Source organism: Choloepus didactylus, chromosome 1 (assembly GCF_015220235.1).
Source record: "Choloepus didactylus isolate mChoDid1 chromosome 1, mChoDid1.pri, whole genome shotgun sequence".
Lineage (NCBI taxonomy): Eukaryota > Metazoa > Chordata > Mammalia > Pilosa > Megalonychidae > Choloepus > Choloepus didactylus.
This window is the reverse complement of record NC_051307.1, coordinates 105,401,798-105,421,180: the sequence shown is the minus strand read 5'-3', so window position 1 is coordinate 105,421,180 and position 19,383 is coordinate 105,401,798. Positions and strand designations below refer to the sequence as shown.

The 19,383-nt window shown below is 39.2% G+C and overlaps 1 protein-coding gene across 1 annotated transcript in view; it reads left to right on the top strand.

Annotated features, from left to right (window-relative positions):
* The first annotated feature begins 3,462 nt into the window (after window positions 1–3,462).
* KNG1 (kininogen 1) overlaps window positions 3,463–19,383 on the top strand; it is a 39,252-nt gene continuing 23,331 nt past the window's right edge. The window contains exons 1-5 of the mRNA XM_037838744.1: window positions 3,463–3,804; window positions 5,673–5,783; window positions 7,849–7,933; window positions 11,439–11,611; window positions 12,733–12,840. Of these exons, the coding sequence (XP_037694672.1) occupies window positions 3,613–3,804; window positions 5,673–5,783; window positions 7,849–7,933; window positions 11,439–11,611; window positions 12,733–12,840 (669 nt within the window). The 5' untranslated portion in view covers window positions 3,463–3,612. The remainder of the gene's footprint in view (window positions 3,805–5,672; window positions 5,784–7,848; window positions 7,934–11,438; window positions 11,612–12,732; window positions 12,841–19,383) is intronic.

Genomic DNA, 19,383 nt, shown 5'->3' with positions numbered 1-19,383 from the left:
CACACATATACACACCCGCTAAATACACATACACACTTTTGATTCTTTAAGAATTTAAAATATAACCTAAGACTTGTTTTTCTTAGTGTGTTTTGTCCCTTAAGGTAAGATCCCAATCAGATATTCCTATCCCACACAGCAAAGACTTGCTGTGCACCACTGTGGATTCCACACCGTTCCTTCCCTGGTGGCTGTGCTCCCATCCCTTTCACTCCCACCAAAGAAAGCACTTCAGAATTTAGGGGTGGGAAGGATATGATCAAATACTTCTAGTTTATATCCAAGGTAATCAACCAAAAACCTTAAAACTTTTAATTATTACTCATATTCAGTCCTTATAATATACTTGAAACAACAGTTGTTTTGAGAGTGAACAAGTCACTCAAATATGGGGAGAAAGTATAAGTTGTCTTTACATTTTTATCTATTTTTCTAATGTCTACTTTTTGTTTTCTGATATACATATTAACACAGGAGTACATACATATGATTTATACAACTTCATATTGGGGCTGTATACATGATTTATTTTTCGGTAGGATGCAAAATCAAACATTTGGAAGGCCTGTTGGTTGAAGAGGGCTGAATGGGGGCTGGTTGCCAATCTTAGCAAACTGGAAGTGAATCCTTTCTCTTTTCATTCTACTGAAGACTCAAGAAGAAAGCAAGCCAGTCTGCTGGACTGCTCTATTTATTTCAGATGAGATCAAGTACTGGCACTTACTTCTGGCTCCATTTCATACCTGCAAGTTAGGCCCTTATGGGGCTGGCTTCCAAGCATCTTGCTAACCTATGAAGGCAATATAAAGGTGACTATTCTACTTGGTATAACATTATATCCTTTAGTAAATTGAGGTTATCCAACCAGTGAGAACCAATTAAATTGTTCTCTCTCAGCCCCAGGAAGCAAATAAACACTAACTACATGTTAGCTTAGGAGTATGGAAAGAATTATAACAGATAAGTGAAATCAGTAGTTAAGATTTTTATAAAGTTTAAATTTAAAACTGCCAACAATGATTACAATTGATATTTGTTTAAAGTAATACATTTGTAGCCCAAATAGTTCTTAAATTGTACATTTGAGGTTTTACCAACTTCATAAAAATACTTTGGGGATGGCTGTACCCACATTTCAATTACATGATTATTTCTTTGCCCATTCTTCTCTCTTCTCTTTACCGAATAACTTCTTTCAGATATGGTTCAAGACAGAATTTATCCTCCTTATATTTTGTCCACTGTGCTTTAGGCAAGATTTGTTGTCTCATGCTCAGGTCCAGTGCTCTCTTAATGCAAAACATTCTGTCACTATTAAGGTTCTCAGGAAGCCTTTTTATGGCTTCTTTTACATCTTCATTCTTGGCTATTGTATCTTCTTTCATTAACCCCAGTTTATTGAAACCTGTAACATTGTAACACCATTTACGAATAACATCCAGCCACCAGCCTGATGCTGCAACAGCAGGGCTCTGGCAATTTTGACCCCAGGGCCTCTTACACTCTTAATTTTTTCCTACATACTCCCCACCCCCCCACCCCCACCCCCCACTTAGAATCTACTTTCTTCTATCACCACGAACCTGAAACAGCTTCACTTCTCTCACCACGAACCTGAAATCACTTCAATAAATCAGGGATTTTTAACCCACCCACCGTAACATTTATAAAATTTATAAGAGCTAATTACCAGGCCCTGCACATATGCTACCACATCCACTTTTCAGAAACAAAACAAAGCCAAAAAGTTAAGGTAGTATTATTTTCTACATTTTACAGATGATGAAACTGAGGCCTGGAAAGTTTATGGGGCCCCTGAGTTGCTCGTGGCTACACAGCAATTAAGTAGCCGAGCTGGAGTGAAATCCAGGTTGGACCCATTGGCAAGCTGCTGTTCATGCTGCTGTCCACGGAGCCGCCAATCAGCCCACACTGACCCCTCGGGGAGACTGAAGTACCAAAGCTAGAAATTCTGTCAACAACCACAAAGAAGCCAGCTATATATATATATATATATATATATATTTTTTTTTTTTTTTTTTTTTTTTTGGTAAGAATTGAGGGCAAACATCCACCAAGGGCTAACTCAAGTCTTTAAACCTATCCACAGACCTCCTCTCTAGATGGTCTAACTTTATCAGAAAGGTGGTGTTTTCATTTCTTGGGGCCACTGCAACAAAGTACCACAAGCTGATGGCTTAAAACATTGGAAACATATTGTCACAAGTTCTGGAGGATAAAAGTCCAAAACCAAGGTGAAGGCAGGGCTATGCTCCCCCTGACACCTGTAGGGGAGAATCCTTCCATGCCTCTTCCTAGCTTCTGATAGTTTGCCAGCAATCAGAATCCTTCCATGCCTCTTCCTAGCTTCTGATAGTTTGCCAGCAATCCTTGGGCTTCTGTCTCAGTCATCACAAAGCCTTCTGCCCTTGCCTGTCTGTGTCTCATCTTCCCGTCTCATAAGGACCCCAGTCATATTGGATTAGGGCCCATCCTAATCTAGTTTGGCCTCATTTTTTTTTTTTTTTTTTTTTTTGGGGGGGGTGGGTTGGGGTATGGGGTTAAAGTATAGCTTTAATCCAACTTGGTGTGAGAGCAAAAGATGGCACGCAGTTGACGTCCTCTAGGGCAAAGTCACCGGCTGGAAAAGTTTGATGACGTCCCAATGTCCTGATGGCCTCATCTTAAGTAATCACACTGGCAAAGACCTTGCTTCCACATAAGGTCACATTCATGGGACTTGGGGTTAGGGCTTGACTATGTCTTTTGGGGGGACACAGTGGCACCCATCACAGGTTGCTTAGGCCTGGTGGGTAAGACAACCATGTCTACCAAACCAGGAACAAGAAGCAAGCATAGGGCATGCAGGGTGTCATTCAACCTGTCTCTGCTTGTATTTCCCCTCTGCTTCCTCCACCTGGGGAGCATTTTCCTTGGCAAAATTAATGCACTTGAGTGAATAAGTGCTGGCTTGGCCAGAGACCAGATAGATGCTTATATTTTATTTTCATCCACACCAATGTCTTGGTGGGGGATTCCTGGCACTCTGTTGGTGCCCCTGTGCATGGGCTTCCCAAGCCTGCAAAGTGATTGATAGCAGCCTGTTTCTATGCAGATATTCTGCAAAGAAATTTTATTTGGAAGTTGTTGCCATACATCGTACACATTGTTGCATTGTGCTTACATGCAGTGATCTTTGTAAATGGCTTTGGGAAAGTCGTAAGAAAATAACAGAGCCTGTAGTGGGGTTTTTCCACCTCCTTTATCAGATACTTTTTCGATATGCTAAATAAAGTACTTTGTGCAGTCACCTGGAAACGTGTTCTGTGCTCACCTATGCTTTTAGAAGGCAAACAAGCAGGTCAACAACCCCAGTGTTGTAATGTTCCAGCTTAAAATCTGTTTGGATAACCCAACATAGCAATTTGCCCTTTTGGAATAGGGCAATCGTGTGTGCCCCAGGAATCTGACCAGGCCTCCAGAGTGCTGAAGCAGAGCTAGGGAGAAGAGGACAGGGGAAAGAAAGGGTTGGAGATTGTTAAAATCGGCACCTAAGCTGGCTCCAGATTCTTGGTGAAGTCATCCCTCAGCGACTAGGGAGACTGTTAAGTCATGAAACTAATTGTCATCCTTTTCCTCTCCTCCAGGCTGCTACCAAGTCTGGCCCAGGAATCCTCAGAGGAAATTGACTGCAATGATGAGGATGTATTTAAGGCTGTGGATGCTGCCTTGAAGAAATACAATAATCAAAATCAAAGTGGCAACCAGTTTGTATTGTACCGCGTAACCAAGGTCACCAAGATGGTAAGTGAGCTGTGTTTAACTCTGAGGTCATTTGGGACCTGGGCTATCACTTGGATCCCAGTCCTCTGCCTCCTCCTTCCCTCCTAAGAACTGATGATCAAAGGTAGAAACTTACAGCTCTTGGAGAAGGTTACCACCACTCTCTGGCCTGGGTGTGGCGGGGTATGAGTAGCCCTCAGGCCTCCAAGGTTGGTTTCTTGGGTGATCAGAGAAGCAATATGCAGAGGTGAAGTGAACAAAGATAGAGTAATGTGAAAGGGACTAAACCAAGTGGGAGAATGCAAGAAGTCAGTTGGGCTATAAGAGAAATCACTGTATCTGAACCAAGACTAAAATAAAAAGATCTCCAGAACTCAGATGGGCAGGCAGTACTTTAGGGGTCTAAGAGGAGTCAGAAGTGAGATGAACACATGGTTCTACTGCTTTGGTCAAGATATCTACCATGAAGTCCATACGGTTGAATGTATCGAGTTTAACAGCGATGTTTTAGCTGGGCTTTAATTTTTTTTTTTTTTTTTTTTTTTTTTTTTAGTCACTGCACTGATGCATTAACGTAGGAGAAAATCCAGATAGGATGGCTGATACAAAGAAATACACATCTTTCAAGAGTTTACTTAAATAAATTTCACTATAAAAGGCTGTGTCTCTGGAATAGTAAAGCAATTGGTTATTACAGTGAAAAAAAAGCCCTCAAGATTTTGACATCATGAGGATAAAGCAAAAAGCAACAGTGGATGTATTTTTCTATGAAAGTAAAAGGGTGGCATTTTGTTTCACAATCTAGTACACTCATCTGAGGAGTTCTTCTGAGATAAGACTAAAATGAGCCGTCAGCCTTCTTGGTGCTCTCAAGCTACAGTTTATTAGTTCGTCTTTGTTAGCTAACATCATTAGCAAATGTGGTTTTTTATTCTAAAATGTCCACATCATCACTTTTTTATCTTTAATTTGCTATGTGGGCACAGCCTATACAACTGCCACCTAGTTTAGGGCATTTTATCCCTAAATTATCAAAATCTGATATGTGGAAGGCACCTTAGAGATGGTCACGTTTGACTCCATCATCTCCTAGATGTAAATACTATGACTCAAGCAGACCCCAAGAAAGCACTGCTTGGGATCAGGAGACCTGGGCTTTCTACCTTTCCAGCCTTAAAAAGATGACTGAGCTATACCCTGTCCTCTCGGGACCTCCCTACTCTCATTTGCAAAAGGAGGGGCTGGACAACATCACCTCTCAGATCCCTGAAGCTGTGACTTGCCAGGATTTTGCATCCGAAAGCTCACCTAAATGAGCACCTTTGTACTTTAAAACTTTTTATGATTATTTTATGACATCCTAAAAAAATTAGAAAACGAAGCTAATAAAAATACTAAAATCACCTACAATTAATCCCACCCTCCAGAGAAAACTGTTAACACTTTTTTAACATGAAAAATGATCTCTTTTTCCCTAATTGTAAAAGCAATTGTTTGTTTAAAAAAAAAAAGTCAGACAATAGAGGAAGGTTTGTTTAAAAAAGAAAGTGAAAGCCAACATAATCCCCCCACTGAGAGACAAACATTTTAACAGCTTGCTGCACATCCTTCCAGATGTTTTAGATATATATGTAACATATAAATCAGTTTTTACACAAATGGGTTAATGTTGCAGATACTTATTTGTAATCTTTAAAAAACATATTTGCCAATATATTGTGAACATTTTCCAAGTAGATATTTATAACTTTCAGTATTTTGAATGAACCCTGTGCTGTCTTTCAATCAAATCAAGATTAAATACTTATAACTACACCAGATCTCACTCAAATCTTTTGCAGTAGGGTCATTTGGATGAACACTAAATCACTTTGGTTACTATCTTTCAGGCTACCCCTGACGCATTTTATTCTCTCAAGTATCAAATCAAGGAAGGTGATTGTCCTGTTCAAAGTGGCAAGACGTGGCAGGACTGTGACTACAATGAAGCTGCAGGAGCTGTAAGTTTGTTGATCGTTTCCAAACCTCCAGTTTTCTCCATCAAGCCTGCCTGATTTTTTCACTTGTGCAGAGATTGATCAATATTGTTGCATCAGCTTATGAGAGATGCACGTAAACCCTCAAATGTGTAGAGAAGTCCAATGTTTCAAAACTGTGTTTTTCCAAAGACAGAAAGAGTATGGGGAGGCCACCTTTAAACATGGAGAAAGCCCTCCCATGAGAAGGGGACTCGAATGACCTACTGGGATACATGGCCCAGGCCCCAAAGAGACCACAGATCATATCTGGAGAAAGCCCCAGGGCTGGAGAATAGAGAGTGTGGGTGCCTCTATTGCACAGGCCTGAATATAAATCCTAACTCTGCCTCTAACTAGCTGTGTGCCTCTGGGCTAGTGTCCTGACCTCTCTGCTCTGGTGCTTTCTCTGTAAAATGGAGATAGTATTGACCTGATCAGATTGTCGGAGGATGAAAGGACATAAATTGTGCAAAGGACTTTTTTGTTTTTCATACCAAATTTTTTTTATTTTGAAACAATTCAGACTTACAGAAAAGTCACAAGAATAATACAAAGAATTCTCAAAACTCTTCATCAGGTTTCCTCATTGTTAACAGTTTGACACATTTGCTTTAGCTCTTTATATATGTACCTAATTTTTATTCTGAACCATTTGAAAATACATTGCAGACATGCCCGTTTACCCCTAGATATTTTCAGTGCGTATTTTCTAAGGACAAGGAGGTTCATTTTCATAACCACAGTATAACTGTCAATATCAGGAAATTTAACATAATACAGCACCGTAATCTACACACATTTTTCAGGTTTTGCTAATTATCTCATTAATATCATTTATAGCAATTTTCCTTATTCTGGTCTAAGATAGTCCAGGATCATGCCTTGCATTTAATTTTCACGTCTCAGTCATTGTTGGGAAAGTTCCTCAGCCTTTCTTTGGCTTTGATGACATTGACATTTTGGAAGAAACTTGTTTTAAAAACAATGCCTAACATCTGCCCACCACACCACAGCTGGTTTTGTTTTGCCTTAATTAAGGGAGGCTACAGACAGCATCTGCCTCAGAAGCAAGCTAGTCCTGTCTTTTCATAGTCCATGGATTTACCACTTGAATAGCAGAACACCAGCATCCTATTTGTGGTTTTAACATGACAGTCACATTCTATTATAAAAAGCACTGGACTCCCAGCAAGGAGTTAAGATTTGTAGCACTGATTATGCCCCTCGATGTTCTCATCTGTAAGGTGGGGATAATTAGCTGCTGGGCCCTGGATGAGCTACCTCACAGGGCTGTGGGGATGAGAGAGATGCTTTGTCCTGACTAGAATTGTGCCGGCTGCGTAGGATTTTTGCTAAAGTGAATATTTGCTGAAGAATGACAAGACAAAACAAAAAACATAACACTGTTCAATAATAAATAAATAATAAGTCAATTATGAAGTGCCTACTTCATATGTGGTGGGCTCTCTGTAGGGGCTTTAGGTATGTTTGACATTTACTTTTCATAACAACCTTGTGAGACAGATGTGGCGTTTCTTCTACAAAAGTGAGTAAACCAAGTCTTAGAGAGGCAAAGGGGCTTGACAAAGGTAACACAGCTAGCAAGTGGCAAAGTTGGGGCAGGACAGCACTATTTCTGTCTCCAAGGTCCCTGTTCTTTTTAATAAGCAAAACTGAATTTTATGCAAATATAATTAATCCCCTGAAATTCAAATGTAAATCAAGAGGAGGGTTTAGCAGACTGTTCCTAAGGCACTGCATATATCTTGGTGAAAAAGAAATCTCCAGGGTTCAACGTGAAGACTCAAACTTGAAAACCACATCCTTTATACTATCTCTCCTCTGATTTCTCATGAATATCGGTGGCTTAAAAAAAAAAAAATCATTTGGCTAGAAAAACATTCATTCTTGTGTCTCAAATCTGTTAGAAAAATCTTCACTTTTGAAAAAAAGGAAAGCCATATTGAGTGAGAGCACTAGGCAGACTTCTCCATCTGAAAGATTAAAATGAGTGGTGTCTCTTTTTTTCCCTCCTTTTTCTCTTTAGGCCACAGGAGAATGCACAGCTATAGTGGGAAAGAGACTGAATACGAACTTCAGCGTGAATAAGCAGACCTGCCACATCACTCCAGGTAGCTGATGTCTCCTGGGGCACTGCTCTGGGGAGAATAAACTACTCCTGAGTGCCAGAGCACAAAAAAGCTAGCCTGGGCATCTGCCCTCTCCTGGAGGGTGGCATTAGCAATGTCGGGTGCAGCTGCAGGGTGAGCTGGGGCGTGGGAGGGACAGAGGGGCAGAATCCTGAAGTTGGGGCCAGGCCCATTCCATCAGCCCCTCAGCATCATTGCCCAACTCTCTTCTTCCAGTGATGCATTGTATTACTTGAAGGAAGTGCAGGCAGCATCACGTAGAGAGAACAACATAGGTTTGAGGTCAGACCTGGCCTGGAATCCTTCAAAGCTCTTCTCTTTCTTGGATCTCCTCTTCCTTTTCTATAGAAGAGGTAACAGTAATTTCCACTTCAGAGAAGTGTTATGAGACTGAACTGAGATGAAGTACCTGAAGGCACAATGCCTAGCAATCATGTGTTAAAGAGAATAATGAGGGAAATTATCATAGCGAACACTTCAGCTTTGTACTAAGTACCTTACATGTATTAACATATTTAATCCTTGCAACAACTTTATTAGGTAGATATTAACATTCTCATTTTACAGATGAGGAAACCAAGGCCCAGAGCAATTAAGTAACCTGCCAAAGATCCCACCACTAGTAAGTAGCAGAGCTGGAATGGCAGGCCCTTGACACATGAGATTCCTTAAGAATATAATTACGGAGTAACTTTTTGACAAATACTTCTGCTGTCAATACCTTCCCTAACATGGCAGAAATGCCAAGTGCAGAAGAATGGGCCCAGCTAGGGGATGTCAATCACAAAAGCCTTCCTGAAATCTGTCCTCTGTAGGATAGGGTTTTTGTGCTTGACGCCTTTTAAGTAGCATCTCCAGACCTCACCAAAGTGGCAGCTGTTTTGTACCAGCCTTTGCCATCCATCTGTAACCCATAAAAACTCATATCCCTTGAGGCTCCAGTTCTTGTAAGAAGTTGCATTAACAAAGAAAAGAAATCACAAGTAATTAAAATGTTTATTTTAATTTTTAGAATCTCCCTAGAATTGTTGGAGTATGGTGGAAAATCATTCCATCACCCTGAAATACTGAGTTTACATCTTTCCTCACTCCCCTCACCCTCAAAATCTCCTACTCAACAAAGGCTACTCCATCTTTTTTCTTACCCCCATTCAGTCCTCTAAATAAAAACTGGCCCCTGTTCCAGTCTTCACCCCATCTTCGCTTTTACTTTATGTGTTAATCCTTATCCGCCCCCCCTTCACCAGCAATTTTCTCACCTCTCTCATGTAATTCCTCTCCAGTTGTTTAACTTTACCTAGTACCCTGATTCAACATCACTTTTCGCAAGAAGGAGAGGAGGTGGGGTCAGGGGCGGCAGTGTGGGGTGGGAGTAGGGACGGGGGTGAGGGCGCAAAGCAATGAATATTTGCCCAGTAATTTGTTTTTTCCTGAACGGCATACTTATGGAGAGAAGGCAAAGAAACAGTTGTAATGACAGTAGTGCTACTCTGCTAACACCTGAGGGACAGCCTCTAGGGTGCTACTGGCCTCCTGATTGAGACGGGGCTGCAGGCGCAGGCAGTGCTGAGACGCGCAGGGATGGGGAGGGCCCCGCCCGCCCGCACACCACTGGGCGAGGACGCCTCAGACACCCCGGTGTACCACTCCCTCATCTTTAGCTACTTTCCTCTTTCTATAGCATTTGTCTCCACTCATCAGGACGTGAGGGGTCTTACCTACATTACATGGTAATTTAATATTTTGCATCATTTTATTAAAAACCCTTTTGTGGTTCTCCATTCTTAGAGCAGACCATCCTTAACTCACTTGACAGTATATGAATGCACTGAAATTGCATAGAAAATGGTGTTTGTATATTTTCCTGGGGAGGAAGCCATAGTTTTTCTCAGAGTTGCCAAAGAATCCATGACCCTTTGAAAATACTTAACCACTGGCCCAGCTGAAGACTTTACCTACAGTTCACGCCTCAGTTACCTCTCCCTGCCTCACACTTAAGCTGTGGTAAAAGGTGGGTTATAAATAATTCCTTGTATAACCACATCCCACATCTCTATGCCTCATTCATCCACCTTTCTCAGGGAACCATCCATTCCTTCTCCCCTCATGCCTCATTTACCCGGTTCGTCCATTCTTCCCAGCTTGGCCAACTTCTCCTCAGGACAGGCTTTCTGGACCTCATTCTGTGCTCTTGCCCTTCCAAGCTCTTGCTGAATTATATTCCAATCATCTATCTGCATGTCTGCCTCTGGCGTTTGACTGCAGTCTTCTTCAGGGCACTGACCATTACTGATGCATTGATAGAACCAGGCCTCCTAGCACTGCACCTGGCGAGTAGTTGGTACACAATACAAGTTTGTTGAATTGAATTTATACAAAATGTATTAAGCCCCGAGCCAGGATTCAAGGAGCTTTAACACTTGAAACTAATGAACTATCTATGTCTTAATTTTTATAAGAGGATAAATTCATGTATTAGTTCTACAACTAAAAATTACTTCAACTCTTTAGCTGTAATTATAGAAACTGAGAAGCTGTTACTTGAGCAAAATCAAAGGAAATGACTAAGGTCTGATATTCATTGTAGGAGGAAAGAGGATGGTGAGGGAAAAGGTCAGAGCTCCTGGTTCTTTCCCTGGCGGTAGCACAGTTTAACCCCAGGCCAGTTTTAGAGTTTCTGAGGAGCGTTCCTGCGTTCCTGCAAACCCAGCCTGACTAAGCGCTAGATGCCCTTGAACTGCCTGGATGGAAGAGCTGCTTAAGTCCGCTGTCACAGTCCTCTTTAGGAAACAATCGTGACGGTTGCCCCAACTATAGGGCTGGCTCAAATGCCATCCACTCTTTATTCTGCCTCTTCTTTCCTCCAGAACTTCCCTAGACCCCATCCCTTTTCACCTCTGCCAAATCTGCACCCAGGAGCTGCTTTCTTGACTCACAACATGGGACTAGAGACAGGTGTCCACAGTGGTCAATTTCCTGAGTGTCTCCCTCCACACGGACTCCTCCACCACCACCAAGGGAGAGCTGCAGGCAAGGGGAGACGCTGACTGAGCTGCTTTTCCCCTGAGAGTCCTACATTTGTGCAGAACGTGTCCTCCCACCCTGGTCTGCCCCTCTTGGCAAGGGTCTTCTCTACTGCCTCCACTTCATAAACAGAACGGGGAAAGGTCATAAACAAAGACAGACCTGTAGTGCATTTTTTTTTTAATAAATACACTTTACATTAAAAAGATGACTTCAAAATAAATTTTAAATTATGATGCATGACACTGGGCATATAAGCAGTTCCTAAGTGAATATGTTTTTTCCTCTGACTAAAATGCAGTCTTGTGTTCTCTTTATTCTAATTGCATTCTATGATTTACCAGAAAATTTGTTTTTCAGGGCCTATTTTGTCTTATTTGCCAATCTGATTGCCATCAGAATGCTGGAAAATAAAGCCTGGTTTCAGTCGTTAACTCTGCCTTTTTGCCTACTCTCTGCTAAGCTGAGGGCCCCGTGGTGACAGAACAGTATCAGTGCGTCGGCTGTGTGCATCCTATCTCAATCCAGAGCCCAGAGCTGAAACCCATTTTGAGACATGCCATTGAGCATTTTAACAACAACACTAATCATCCCTACCTCTTTGCTGTTGGTGAAGTGAAAAAGGCTCAAAGTCAGGTTTGTTCTCTCATTTCTCCAACTCACACAATATTGTTAAATCTTTCTGATTAGGGTTTCAACACCTAAAATAAACCAGAAGGAAATTGTATTGTTATACGACTGGTGGTAAGGAGCTCTTCTGTATTTTCATATAGCTAGCACGGGAGACAAAGGGCTTCCAGTTTGGGCTAAATGATAAACAAACTGCAATATGTAAAGGGGGAAAGGAAGCTAATCAGAGCCCCTTCCTTTGAGCTTTGTTTTTAGTAAGTGGATAGTAAGCATTACATATTCTTCCTAGAAACAGTAAAATGGAAATGTCATTTTGGTCTTAAGATTTTAATAAAACTATGTCATCACCTGGATATCATGAGTTAAACAGAGCTCCAAAATATTAAATTGTATATAAATAAAAATTGACATGGCTTTCTGGGGACCCTCTAATTTATAGTTTCCAGATCATCTGGTCTTTTCATTGGTTCAGTTTACTAAGCCCTTACTGACAGTTGGCTGAGTCCCTTCTATTTTGTTCTCTAATTTTGAGTGACTTGCTTTGGTCAGTAACATTCCTTGCATTTAATAGACCTTCCAACTGGCCTTTGTGTGAGATGCATGTTCTATTCAATTATGTCCATATACATTTATCAGGGTGGGACCAGCCCTGAAAAGCAAAAAAATCTCACTACCTGGTAGTCTGGTAAACTGAAGACCCCCCCAATTAAAAGCCAATCCACCTCCAAACTTTTCTTTATTCATCTAGAAGAGCAGTAATAATATTTCACAAAATTCAATAGAACATTTTCTCTCTGCAGTCTGGCAGAGGAAAAATTGCTAGATCTTCCTTAAGGAAATATAGTAACGTATCTATATATTGCCTTTGTTTTCAGATACGTGTGTGTGCACACGCATGTGTCTGTGTGTCTGTATATGTGTGTGTGTTGAGGGGTGTGAGAGTTTCAAACTGCTCAATATTTATTCAGCAATGATTTTTGCCTAGTAATAGTTAACAGTTTATATTTATTGAACACTTACATCAGGCAGTGTTCTAAGTTTCACATAACATGATCATTGATATTTGATATCTCGCTGGGAATAATGTTTAAACTGCTTTTTAATACTCAACCCCAAAATTGTTCCAGGTGGTGGCTGGATGGAACTTTGAGATTACCTACTCAATAGTGCAAACTAATTGCTCCAAGGAGAATCTTCTGTTCTTAACTCCAGACTGCAAGTCCCTTTTGAATGGTGTAAGTAGGCAAAAATCTAATTATAAAGTTCTTAGCATTTTGTTTACAGTATTTACAAGTGTGGCAGCTATCAAGCTGTGTGAAAAGACTCCGTCACTAAAATTTTAAATGACATTCACCAGTTCATATCCACATGGGCTATAACTGCTGCTCCACCAGATTTTAAAAAGCTTAAGGATCCTGAAGCCCAAGTCACTGGTCAGGCAATCTTACCTACCTGGTTAAAGAATTGGCACATCTAACAATGAGGATTTACAGAATATAACCAGGATTCGGAATAGCTTAAAACAAAATGACGAATCAGTTAAGTTGATCTTTGTTATGTCTTCACTCTTCTGTACTCTCCTCTTCCTCCCCATGTGCTAAATGTCCTTATGGAGTTCCATAGCTATATCCAGGACAATTCCTCATTTCAAACTTTCCTGCTTGTTTTCTCATGTTCCCTACCCTAGTTTTATTATTATTTTTTTTTAAGTAGAGAAGTTGTAGGTTTACAGAACAATCATGCACAAAATACAAGATTCCCATATACCACCCTATTATTAACACACTGCATTGGTGTGGTACATGTTACAGTTATGAAAGCACATTTTTATAATTATACTGTTAACTGTAGTCTTGTGGTTTAACTTAGGGTTCACTGTGTTGTGCAGTTCCATGGATTTTTTAAAAATTTTTATTCTAGTAACATATATAAAACCTACAAGTTCTCCTTTTACCCCCATTCAAAAATATAATTCAGTGCTATTAATTATGTATATCATAATTAACATATGGCTGCCATCATCACCATCCATTAGCAAAACTTTTCCATTGTTCCAGTTAGAAACTCTGTATATTTTAAGACTTAACTCCTTATTCCCTACCCTACCACAACCCTTGGTAATCTATATTCTAGATTCTGACTCTGTGAGTTTGCTTATTCTAATTATTTCTTATCACTGAGGTCATACAATATTTTTCCTTTCCTGTCTGGCTTATTTCATTCAATATGATATCTTCAAGGTTTATGCATGTGTCGCATATGTCAGAACTTCATTCCTTTTTAGGACTCAGTAATACTCCATTGTGTGTATGTATCACAATTTGCCTAGCCATTCATCAATTGATGGACACTTGGGTTGCTTCCATCTTTTGGCAATAGTGAATAATATTGCTATGAAATCAGTGTGCAAATATCTGTTTGAGCTCCTGCTTTCAATTCTTTGGGTATATATCTAGTGTTGGGATTGCTGGGTCATATACTTAGCTTTCTGAGGAACCACCAAACTGTCTTTCATAGCAGCTGTACTATTTTACATTGCCACCAGGAATGAATGTGTCCCTATTTTTCTGCATTCTATCCAACACTTGTTATTTTCTGCTTTTTTTAAATTGCAGCCCCTCTAAGCGGTATGGAAATGATAATCTCACAGTGGTTTGGTTTTCCATTTCCTTGATGGCTAATGATGTTGAGTATCTTTTCATGTGCTTTTTGGCCATTTGTATATCTTCTTTGGAAAGATGTCTGTTCAAGCCTTTCGCCCATTTTTTAAATTGGGTTGCTTGTCTTATAGTTGTTAAAGTATTTATATATACTGGATATTAATCTTCTTTTGGAGATATGGTTTCCAAATATTTTCTTCCATTGTGTAGTTCTGTTTTTACTTTCCTAATAAAGTCCTTCAAGGTACAAAGGTCTTTTATTTTGATGAAGTCCCATTTTTCTATTTTTTTCTTTTGCTACTTATGTTTTGGGCTTTGGGTGTAATGTCTAAGAAATCACTGCCTAACACAAGGTCCTGAAGATGCTTCCCTAGGTTTTTTTCTAGGAGTTTGATAGTTCTAGCTCTTATATTTATGTCTTTGATCCATTTTGAGTTGATTTTTGTATATCAACTGGAGATCCAATTTTCTCAGCATTATTTGTTGAAGAAGCTATTCTTTCAATTGAGTAGTCTTCATCACCTTGTCAAAAATCAGTTGGCCATATGACAATACAATTAGAAGTTAATAATAGAGGGGCATATAGGGAAGAAATATATACCTATTGCAAACTATATACTACAGTTAGTAGTATTTCAACATTTTTTCATAAACAGTAATAAATATACTATACCAACACTACAAGTCAACAATTGAGGTGGTTGGTTAGGGATAGGGGAGGATTCAAGTTTCCTTTTCTTTTTTTCTTTTTTCATCTTTCACTTTATTTCTTGTTTGGAGTAATGAAAAGTTTCTAAAAATTGAACAAAAATTAAGTGTGATGATGGATGCACAGCTGTATGAGGGTACCCAGGGGCAAGAGATTGTACACTTTGGATCTTTGGATAATTGTGTGGTATTTGAACAATCCCAATAAAAATTAAAAAGGGAAAAATAAAAAAAGTTAAGAACAGGAAAAAAAAATCAGTTGGCCATAAATGTGAGGGGTGATTTCTGGGATCTCAATTCAATTCCATTGGTTTTTATATCTGTCCCTGTGTCCTTGTGCCAGTACCATACTGTTTTGATTACTATGGCTTTGTAATAAGTTTTAAGATCAGGAAGTGTGAGTCTTTGAACTTCATTCTTCTTTTTCAAGGTGGTTTTAGCTATTTAGGGCCCCTTACCCTTCCATATAAATTTGGTGATTGGTTTTTCCATTTCTGCAAGGAAGGTTGCTGGAATTTTTATTTGGATTGCATTTGAATCTATAAATTGTTTTCAGTGATATTGACATCTTAATATTTAGTTTTTCAATCCATGAACATGGAACATCCTTTCATTTATTTAGGTCTTCTTTTATTTCTTTTAGCAATATTTTGTACTTTTCTGTGTACAAGTACTTTACATCATTGGTCATATTTATTCTTAGATATTGTACCAGTTTGTATATATTATGTCCCCCAGAAAAAGCCATGTTCTTTGATGCAGTCTTGTGGGAGCAGATGTATTAGTGTGATTAAGTTGGAAACTTTGGATTAGGTTGCTTCCATAGAGATGTGACACCCAACTGTAGGTGATAACTCTGATTAGATAATTTCCATGGAGGCGTGGCCCTGCCAATTCAGTGTGGGCCTGGATTAGTTTACTAGAGCCCTATATAAAAGCTCAGACAGAAGGAGCTTGCTGCTGCAACTTACAGAGACATTTTGAAGATGGCCATTGAAACCAGAGTTTTGCTGACACTTTGGAGGTACTAGACCAGAGTTTGCCCCAAAAGGCTGATACAGAGACATTTTGGAGAACACCATTTTGAAACACAACCTGGGAGCAAACAGACACCAGCCACGTGCCTTCCCAGATAACAGAGGTTTTCTGGATGCCAATTTGGCCTTTCTCCAGTGAAGGTACCCTATTGTTGATGCCTTACTTTGGACACTTTATGGCCTTACGACTTTAACTGTGTAACTAAATAAACCCCCTTTATAAAAGCCAATCAATCTCCGGTGTTTTGCAAATTGCAGCTTTAGCAAACTGGAACAGATATTTTATTATTTTAGTTGCTATTGTGCATGGAATTTTTTTCTTGAGTTCTTGTTCTAATTGTTCATTGCTTGTGTACAGAAACACTACTGATTATGGGGTGTTGATCTTGTACCCTGCTATTTCGCTGAATTCATTCATTAGCTCTAGGAGCTGTGTTGTGAACTTTTGAGGATTTTCTGTATATAGGATCATATCATCTGCATATAGGGAAAGTTTTACTTCCTTTCCAATTTAGGTGCCTATATTTCTTTTTCTTGCCTAATTACTCTAGCAAGAACTTCTAGTATAATGTGGATTAACACTGTTGACAGTGGGCATCCTTGTCTTGTTTCTGACCTTTCAGTCTTTCACGATTAAATAGGATGTTAGCTGTGGGTGTTTCCTATATGCTCTTTATCATGTTGAGGAAGTTTCCTTCTATGCTTAATGTTCTAATTGTTTTTATCAAGAAGGAGTGCTGTATTTTGTCAATGATTTTCTGCATTGATTGGGATGACCATGTTTTTTTGTCCTTCATTCTGTTAATGTGGTGTATTACATTAACTGATTTTCTTATGTTGAACCAGGCTTGCATACCAGGGATAAATCCCAGTTGTTCATGGTGTAAAATTTTTTACAGTGCTGTTGGATTTGGTTTGCTAGTATTTTGTTGAGGATTTTTGCATCTATATTCATAAGAAAGATTGGTCTATAGTTTTCTTTTCTTGTGGTATCTTTATTATTCTTTGGTATGAGTGTGATGCTGGTCTTGTGGAATGAATTAGGGAGTGTTCCTTTTTCTGCAGCATTTTGGAAGAGTCTGAACAGAATTGGAGTTGTCTTCTTGGGTCATTTGGTAGAATTCACCTGTGAAGCCATCTGGTCCTGGGTTACCTTTGTTGGGAGATTCTTGATTAATGATTCAAACTCTTTACTACTATTTGGGTTATTGAGATCTTTTATTTCTTTTTCAGTCAGTGTAGATAGTTTGTGTGTTTCTAAGAATTTGTCCATTTCTTCTAGGTTATCTAATTTTTTGGCATACAGTTGTTCATGGTATCCACTTTAGTCCTTTTTATTTCAGTGGAGTCGGTAGTAATGTCTCCCTTTTCATTTCTGAGATTCATTATTTGTCCACATTCTTGTCTTCTTCATTGGTGTTTTCTGTATTTTTATTGTCTTCCTTTGGATAGGCCATCATTTCCTGTTTCTTTGTTTTTCTTGTACATTTCTGAGATTCATTCTCTTTTTTCTTTGTCAGCCTAGAAAAAGAATTGTCAGTTTTGTTGATCTTTTCAAAGAACCAACTTTTGGTTTTGTTGATTCTCTTATTGTTTTTTGTTTGTTTGTTTTCTATTCTATTTAAATCCACTGCAATCTTTGTTATTTCCTTCCATTTGCACGCTTTGGGTTTAGTTTGCTCTTCATCTTCCAGTTCTTCCAGATTTGAGGATAGGTCTCTGATTTTAAGTCTTTTTTTTTTTAATGTAAGCATTAGGAATTATAAATTTTCCTCTCCACATTGCCTTCGCTGCATCCCATAAGTTTGGGTATGTTGTATTTTCATTTTCATTCACCTCAAGATAGTTCCCAAATCTGCTTCTGATTTCTTCTTTAGCTCATTGGTTGTTTAAGAGTATATTGTTTAATTTCCACATATTTGTGAATTTTCTCTTTATCCCTGTTATTAATTTCTAGCTTCATCCTGTTGAGGTCAAAGAAAAAACATTGCATGATTTCAATATTTTTTAATTTATTTAGACTTATTTTGTGACCCAACATATTGTCTATCCTGGAGAATGATCCATGTGCTCTTGAGAAGAATGTGTATTCTGTTTTCATTGGGTGCAGTGTTCTATATATGTCTAGTAGGTCTAGTTGGTTTAGTGTATCATACAAATCCTGTACTTTCTTATTGAACTTCTGACTAGATGTTTTATCCATTATTGAGGGTGGAGTGTTAAAGCCTCCTACTATTAATGTAGAACCATTAATTTCTCCCTTCATTCCATTGCTTCTTGCCTCCATGGTTTCTGATGAGAAATTGCACTCAATCTTATTGGGATTCCCTTGTATGTAACACATTGCTTTTCTCTTGCAGCTTTCAGAACTCCGTCCTTGCCTTTTGCATTTGATAGTGTAATCAATCTATGATGGGGATTTATATCGTTTGGTGTTCTCTGAGCTTCTTGAATGTACATAGTCACATCTTTTACTAAGTTTTGGAAGTCTGTGTCATTATTTCTTTGATTATTCCTTCTTTCCCTTTCTCTCTTTCTTCTCCTTCTGGGACTTCCAAAACACATATACTGGTGCATCTGATGGTTCCCATAGCTGTCTTAGGCTATTTTTACTTTCTTTTTTTTCTTTCTCCTCCTCAGCCTGACTCAATTCAAGTGTCTCGCCTTTGCATTCACTGATTCTTTCTTCGGCAAGCTCCATTTTGCTCTTGAAACCCTCCTGAACATTTTTCATTTCAGTTATTATGGTCTTCAACTCCAGTAGTTCTGTTTGGTTCCTTTTTAAAATTCCTATCTTTTTACTTAGACTCTCATATTATTTATTCATTGTTTCCCTGATATCCTGTAGTTCTTTTCCTGTACTTTCTTTCATTTCCTTAAGCATCTTTAAGATCATTTTTTTAAAGAAAAGCTTTGTATGGAATGTCCACATTCTTGTCTTCTTCATTGGTGTTTTCTGTATTTTTATTGTCTTCCTTTGGATAGGCCATCATTTCCTGTTTCTTTGTTTTTCTTGTACTCATTGCACACTGCACATTTTAATATTTTAAAATGTTAACTCCGGGATTTACTCCCTAGGATACCTATTTTCTGGTTTTGTAACCAGCTGGTGATAACATAGAGATTTTCTCAAGCTTCAGCCTTCCTATCAGGAAGGTCTGCCCAAGGTGAATGCAGAGTGGAGGGCTTTACCTGTCTTGCTGGGACTCTGTCTTGTCCTGGGCTTTTGCTTGTTAGTTGCTTTGGAGTTGCCCGGTTTACAGAAGTTTGGTGGTACCCTCTCTTTCCCAGGGGACACACTTCCCTCTCCCAGGTATCTGAAACCAGCAGGCCTTTGTCCCAGACTCTCCACCTCTATAGTTTTTTTACACTC